The sequence below is a fragment of the Bos mutus genome, chromosome 22 (assembly GCF_027580195.1).
Source record: "Bos mutus isolate GX-2022 chromosome 22, NWIPB_WYAK_1.1, whole genome shotgun sequence".
Lineage (NCBI taxonomy): Eukaryota > Metazoa > Chordata > Mammalia > Artiodactyla > Bovidae > Bos > Bos mutus.
Genome location: NC_091638.1, coordinates 35,483,662 through 35,491,241, shown reverse-complemented (window position 1 = coordinate 35,491,241; position 7,580 = coordinate 35,483,662). Strand labels below are relative to the sequence as shown.

General features: G+C 41.8%; 1 protein-coding gene across 6 annotated transcripts in view; it reads left to right on the top strand.

Annotated features, from left to right (window-relative positions):
- Positions 1-3,433: 3,433 nt before the first annotated feature.
- SLC25A26 (solute carrier family 25 member 26) overlaps positions 3,434-7,580 on the top strand; it is a 146,496-nt gene continuing 142,349 nt past the window's right edge. For 2 of the 6 annotated variants that reach the window (XM_070359687.1, XM_070359689.1), the window contains exon 1: positions 3,439-3,764. In XM_070359687.1, coding sequence (XP_070215788.1) covers positions 3,732-3,764 — 33 coding nt within the window. In that variant the 5' untranslated portion in view covers positions 3,439-3,731. Of the gene's footprint in view, positions 3,765-7,580 lie in introns of all 6 variants that reach the window. The other 4 variants (XM_070359690.1, XM_070359688.1, XM_070359691.1 and 1 more) reach the window with 4 other exon arrangements.

Here is a 7,580-nt window from a genome sequence, read left to right as displayed (position 1 = left end):
GCATCCTTCCTCTGGGAAGCCTTAAGTTCATTCTCTAAGCCTGTGAGTATCTTTCTGTTTTATAATTTCATTTTTATCATTTCTTTTCAGATTCTACATATAAGGGATGTCATATGAGATTTCTCCTTCTCTTTCTGACTTACTTCACTCAAAAAGAAGACTGTCGTTTAAAACAGAATTTTTACATTTTGTATTTTCTTTGCATATGGGTTAAGATATGTGAATATTTGTATTGAAAATGATTCTATTATTTTATCTTTCAATAAAGATCAGTAACAGGAACTTAGAACTTGGGTCTAGTTCTGGTTAAAGATTATGTCCTTTATTTCCCCTAATGTGGATATAAGTTTTTTTTACTTGGCTGCATCGCTCTTAGTCGTGGCATGTGGAATCTACTTCCTTGACCAGGGATCGAACCTGGGCCCCCTGCATTGGGAGCATGGAATCTTAAGCACTGAACAACCAGGGAAGTCCCCTAATTTGTTTTCTGATATATTGTTTTTGATGTCTTCCTTATTTTTATAAATACTTTCAATATTTCAGAACTTGTTTAAACGTAAACTTGGCTTACAGAGGTAGATTTAATGGAAGAAAACAATATTATTAGTATAATTTCACATGTTTCTGCAAACCAGTAGTTATTGCATTTCCCATTTTTTTTTTGAAATAGAAGATCTGAGTATATACTCTCCTTGCAATGTGGTGACAATGACAATGCATTGTAATTTTCCATTTAAAAGGCATGCACAACTGGTAATGGATCTTCTGGTAAGCATTTCACAGAACAGGGGCCCCAGGTCATGTTTGTTTTATCTGTATTTCCTAAAGGCTTTCCAGTGGCATCATGAAATACCTGATGGAGCTTTTACCTCTGTACAATAGAATGTAACATTTCTGTCTTGCTCTCTCTTAGGTTACTCACCAGCTGAGGACACTCAAGCAATCCTGGAGAGAGGTCTATGAGGTGAGGGACTGAGACCACCTGCCAAAAGCTGGCACTACTTTGGTAGCCATGGAAAGATGCCGTTTTGGAGGTGGATCCTCCAGTCCTCACCAACTCTTCAGATATAGCCCTAGCCAATACCTTGACTGCAGTCTTATCAGAGAGACCCTGAGTCTGAACTGAGACAGGCTTGTTGCTGAAATTCAGCCTCTGTCCACTGGTGCTGAATTAAATCTCAGAGACAGAGCTTTGGGTGAAATAGTTATTGCTTTGCCAGGCAAAGGGGCAACAGCAGAATAATGCCCTTAAGACTGTGAGTCCCACTCTGGAGTGGGTAGCGAGGAGCCTTATCATGTTTAAGGAATAGGGCATGATCAGCTTGTGGACATTCTTCTGATTGATTGGTAGTGAGGTAATTAGGAGTCAGTATATAACCTGTGGTTCTAATTGGTCTGAGGTTACATGTTTGTGCGCAGCACACAGTTAACTTCTTCCACCTGGTGGGGGTTTCAGTATCTGCAAAACAACTCAAAGAACATGACTTAGGATATTATCTATAGTCCTTGAGGAAGAACTAAAGGTCCTTTCTTGACTGTTTAATGGCCAAAGTATTATTATCTTGTCTTGCTTGACCGTTTTCCTTTCTTTCTGCATTTTGTCACTTCTGATTAAATGTATTCTTTGAAAAGTTTTTGTACAGACAGAAGGCAGATGGACGAAACGGGTGGGGGGCTCTATCTTGGGAAGGCCTCGCAGGGTCCTGCTCAGTTACTGGCCGGGACCTGGGACTTGGGACTCTTTGCAGCAGTGCTTGCACCTTTACAAACATCTCATCAAGCAGTAAAGAAATTATAAGGGACTAAAAATAACTGATGCATGCACTAGTTATGCATGCACGGCCAGGGCAAATTATGAACAAGATAAAAAAGACCAAACACCCAACTATCACATCTGAGGAGTTGGGAACAAAAGCAGGGTACTGCACATGGTCTTTGCAGACAGCAACTCCAAGGAGGTGCACAAAGCACCCAAAGCATCCCTCCAGCCCAACCCTGGGATCTGCCCCCACCCTCACTCCAAGGACCAGCTCTCCTCCCCGCTCCCCTCTCCACTGTCTGTGAGGGAACAAGCAAAGGCACCTGTTACTTGTTTTCACTCCTTTGTGCTACAGCATGAGTCCAAGTAAAGGCTTAACTGAATTTATTGTCTGGCCTCTTTTCAATTTTCAGTAACAAAACTGCTCAGGTAAGCCACGCTCAAATTCCTGGATGTTCAGAATTTGAAATGCTAAAGGTATTCTGCTAATCATTTCTAGATCATTTCCACTGGACGAGAATAAAGACTGTAGCAGTGGTATGAAAGACACAGTGAAGAAAGGCAGATAGAGCCTGCTAAGGCTGTAGCACAGGGTTTGAGGAAAGATGATGAAGGCATATTCAGTCAAATTTCAAGCCTGGGTGGCTTGTGTTCTCTGTAGGTTTGGGCCAGCTTCTGTACCAGTTGCAGAACCAGGATTCTGTAATGGTGCTCACCTTACAAAGCAGCTGTATCAGAGCACCTTATCTGAGATGTTGTTGGTCCTTAATAGAAGAAAACTTAGAAGGTATTTATTTAAAAAATGTAAAGTCACTGTCTGCTCCAAGAAGCTTATATTATGTACTTAAAGTGGTCTTTGAGGTGTGCAACTGGTACCACAGCTAACAAGATGAGCAAATGAATAACTGAACACGTGAATAATATTAAGTGCAAAAACTGTCCGTAAGGAGAAGTAGGGGCTTCCCTGGTGGCTCAGTGGTAAAGAATCTGCCTGCCAACACAGGAGACCCCGGTTCAATTCCTGAATCCGGAGAATCCCCTGGGGGAAGAAATGGCAACCAACTCCATTATTTTTCCCTAGAAATCCCCATGGACAGAGGAGCCTGGCAGACTACATTCCCTAAGGTCGAAAAGGGTCCAATCCAACTTAGAAACTGAACAACAATACGAAGTAGAGGATGTTAATTTTTAACTCAAAGAAGGAATTAAAAAAAATCATTTATTTTTAATGGCACATGGCACTTGGTTGCTGCACCTGGGCTTTCTTTAGTTGCGGCCTGTGGGATCAATAGTTGTGGCTCACAGGCTTAGTTGCCCTGATGGCACGTGGGATCTTAGTTCCCTGACCAGGGATAGAACCCGTGTCTCCTAAATTGGCAAGCTGATTTTTAACCACTGGACCACCAGGGAAATCCCAAGAAGGAAACTTTTGAAGTGCTTTTCTATAGTTAATAATTTTCTAATGATGAGTCTGTTTTATGGAAACGTCAGACAAAATTTCTACAGATGAAGCCAAACGATAAAGCAAAAAGAAATAACATTGGAAGCCACAGGCCTCCCCAGAAACTAGTCCGGCAGCTCCATGGCCACGCCTTCCACTTATAGCCACGCCTCCTTTAGGTTAACGCTTGGGCTTCACCCTACGCTCACGGGGGTGGGGCTTGCTGCGCCAGGTTCTCAATCTAGGTTCATTTGCTCGCGAGAGTTCCTCCATCCAGCCTACTGAGAAGCCGTCGGACTTGGAGGCAGAGAAGAGTCGCGAGACTTGACAAGATCACCCTTTCCAGACTCCGCCCCTCCATCCCGGCACTCCTGGCGCAGCTTCCCCGTTTGCACGTGTAATTGTTGTGGTTCAACCTCACATGGCCGCGGAAGTGCCGGCGGCTTCCAAGATGGCGGCGCCCAGTGTCAGGCGTCCGTGACTCGCCTCTGGTCAGCCTTGAATTATAACCCTGATCAAGTCCATGGGGCCATGGACCGGCCTGGGTTCACAGCCTCGCTGGTGGTGAGTACAGGACTTTAGGAGTGCCGGAGTCCTGCACCGGAACCCCGGTGTCTTCTCTTAGCACCTCCTTCCGGTTTTGCGCGGTGAATCGTCCCTGGGTCACCTGTCACCAGGTCTGGGAGGAAGCGCAGAGCTTCTGGGCCGCGGCGGGGCTTGTGTCAAGTCCCTAAGTTTGCTACCTGTATGCCAGAGAGGGACAGGAGTGGGTTAGCGGTGGGATACTTGACTCGTCCTCCGCACCGCGGTTTATCTAAAGGAAAAAGAAAAGCTTTAATTATATACTGTAACCATAGTTGGGAGAACTTGGCAGTTAATGAAATATTCACAAGGACTCTCAAGTCGCCTCCAGACCTGTTGGCCAAGACTGTAGTTTTCGTTTTACTGTATCTTTTTTATTTTCGGAAAATGATGTATCCGTTCATTCAATACATAATTAATCGGCTATTCTGCGTCTGAATATTTTTCTAGGATTTAGGTATGTACTGATGAGCCCAAATAGCCGTGCTCTGCAGCCAGTGGTGTATAATAGGAAAGAAGAATCAACGTGTTTTAAAAAAACAACCCCCCCCCCCAAAAGTCCTTCAATAAATATTTTGAAAACAGGTCCAGTAGGGGTTACTAGATACAGTGGTGAACCAGACAGATTGTCTGTTTTTTCATTGTGGGAGAGTGGGCAGAGGCAGAAAACAGACAAATATCTTTACGAAAGCTTTCCTGAGAAATGGAGACTCAGAGGGCTTTCTTCATTCAATTATCAAATGTTTTCTGCAGGTGTGGGAGATAACATGGTGAACAAGATAGACCTGGTCTGGTGGTGGAGGCTGAAGAGGGAAATGATTGTTAGTCTGAATGACGTGAGGGTTACTTTCAGCGTGCTATGGAGAGATGTGGAAGGGGGATCTTACTCAGACGTGTGGAACGTTGGTTTTAAATCCAGATTTGTGGAGATCTGTGGAAGCTAGGTTTTAGAGATGCAGAGAGAGGCATTACCACTCTTGAAGGCGTTCCCTGTACAGCTGGTGAGATAGCAGTAGTACTTGTGAGAGCATTGCTCTGTGGGGAAGTAGGGTAAGCTTTTTAGGTACAGCATCTGGTTTAATTCTGACAACAATTGAAGTCTTATCCTAGTTCTCCCAGTGAGGGAACTGAGGAGTGGTATGTTAGATTATTTGTCCGAAGTCACACAAGTCAGATACATTTCATGTGTATTAGTGTCTGAGCTCAGATTCCAGGCAGTGTAACATGGGATTTCGTGCTCCTTATTGCTCTTTAAGACTGTCTCTTAAGTCAGCAACAGTAGCAGTTGCTGAAAGCAGGTGTCAGTTAAGGAAAGAAACATGGTTTTAAAATTTGTTTAGGATTTATTAAATAATGGTACATATGCATACTTTTTAAAGTGTAGTTAAAGAGAGTAGAATTAGGATGGATTGGTAGAAGTTTCAAGGAAAGTTTTCCTCCAGCTGAATTCATTTCATGTGCAGTTTCTCTGCCATATATTCTGCCTACTGGTACTGTGATTGCCCTTGGAGATTTGATGGCAAACAAACCAAAGCATTAACCATAAGGTGCTGTGAAAGAAATGAATTGAGGTATTACTGAGAGAGAATCATCTTGGAGAACTAAGATCCTGCATGCTGCATGGCCTCAAAAAATAAAACTCAATGACAATGACCACCCCCCCGCAACATGGTTAGTAACCTTTTGTTATAGTCATTAATTCATGTGTTCTTCTAATAGTTATTAAGTGCCTACTACTATGGCCTACTGTGTACTGGTGCTGGGAACATATTGGTGAAAAAAACAGGTATGGATCTTACAGTCTCGTGGGACACACACAAACTTTGAAGAAATGGTCAGATGCTCAACTATAAAATTAAAATTCTAATCAGTGTAGAACAAGAGGGTCTAAACGCAGACTTGGGGGATTAGAGAGCATCATGTACACAGTCCTGGAAACGGGCGAGATCAGATGACTCAGGAAAAAGGTCAAGGTGGCCAGAAGGTACCTAGCAAAGCGTTAATGATGGAGTTGGGGGTGGAGAAGTGGCGGGGGGTTGGGGGGCGAACTTCTAGAGGCTTTCAGGTTGTACTGTGATTCTGTTTTTCATCCTAAGGGCTTTTGGAAACTTTAAAGAGCGTGGAAATCTGTTTTACAAAGACAAAGCTGCCATTAGTGTAGAGGTCAAGAAGCGCTGTAGGGAGAGTGGGTGGAGGATGCGGAAGAAGGCAGATCTCATGGGAAGCCACAGCTTTGCGTTGAGGAGGTTAAAGTCACCGGTGGCCACTTCACCTGTGGAGAAAACAGAGAATGTCGGGGAGGGATGTTCTCTGGAGAAGCCATGTTAATGTTTTTCGTGTTCTTAGTTGTGGTCTAGGCTGGGGGCCTGTGATCATTTTGCTTAGTTAAATTAGGCACGTGGTTTGGTTTTTGTCCTGTAGTTGAGTAGCTGTGATTTTGTTTTTCCTGTTTTTGCCAGCTTTCTTTGGAGAAATAAAGGTTTCATAGCATGTAATCTTAACGTTCTTCAACTCCCAGAGGAATTTCAAAGCACTGATTAGATTCTTGCTGTCTGTAACACTTTTAAGGTTGTGGCATGTATGTTATCTATTGTATATGGTTTCATGATCTCAATAAATTGTTATGGTGAGGTAAAGCTTGCTGGTTATCTGTGTTACGTTCTTTTTGGGTTTTGTCTAGTACTTAGGATTTTCTCTGTAATCTACCGTAAATGTTGAAACGAATCCTTTGGTAACCTTTTTGATACGTGATCATAAATAAAACAATTTCTCAGGCTGAAGAAAAAAAATAAATTGGTAGTGTTCCTTAAGATTTAATTGCTGCTGACTTGATGTAAAATTATAAGCATTCCTTAAGGTTTAAGGTTTTAAAAAAAATCTTAAACATGTTGTTGTGTGTCTACATTTATATGTATTCTTATTCCTGTTAGCTGTATTTTTTCCAGTCTCATGAATTTACATGATACTTGAGTTATAGAAGTTTGAAATTCATAGAAGTTAGTAGCTCTTGATTCATGATTTGCTAGATAAGTAGATTGAATCTGATCGTTTACTCTCAGTATACAAGAATTCTGATGAAAGAATGGCTGGAGAATCAATGCATGCAAAGTAGCCAAATTGATTAAAAAGTAATTAACTTACTGATTAAAATTTAGCAGTAGATAGTAAGCATCTTTGTGAACCCCTTCCTAAGATTAAAGAGAAAATTAGAATGAAGTGCAGCATATTTTAAAAGAAATCAGTCATATCAGACATTCTCACAAGAATTTTAGTTTTCCTTGTGTTTTGAGAAAATGAAGAGTCAGGCAAAATATTTTATTACATACTGACTTTATAAAATCCTTAAAGAATAAGTGAGAAGAGTGTTGAAAAAGTTGGCTTTTAATTTTTATTTTTTTAACTTTCCTAATTGTGACCTTTGCCCTGTGGCTTAGCTGATTTCCACATTGTCTTTTTTTTATTCCTACTCCCACTTGATACTCTACTGGCACATCTCTGTGTTCTTTTCATGACAACTTGTTAGGTCATTTGCAGAGTGACCTGCATGGTTCTGTCATGCCTTTCAAGGTAGTGTACACTAATTTTTAATAATTGACCTATGCTAGCCATTGAAAAACGGAGATTATTTCGTTTCTCATCCGAGTAGTTTCATTTTTCCAGTGAACTCTTGCAGTGGTTTTATCATGCATGCCAAGTAGAGCAGAAAGTGTTTGCTAGGTACTAACCCTTATACCACCTGAGCACTTTGTAATCCCAAAGGATGGAAACAACAGATGATTTTGAACTCTGCCTGTATGT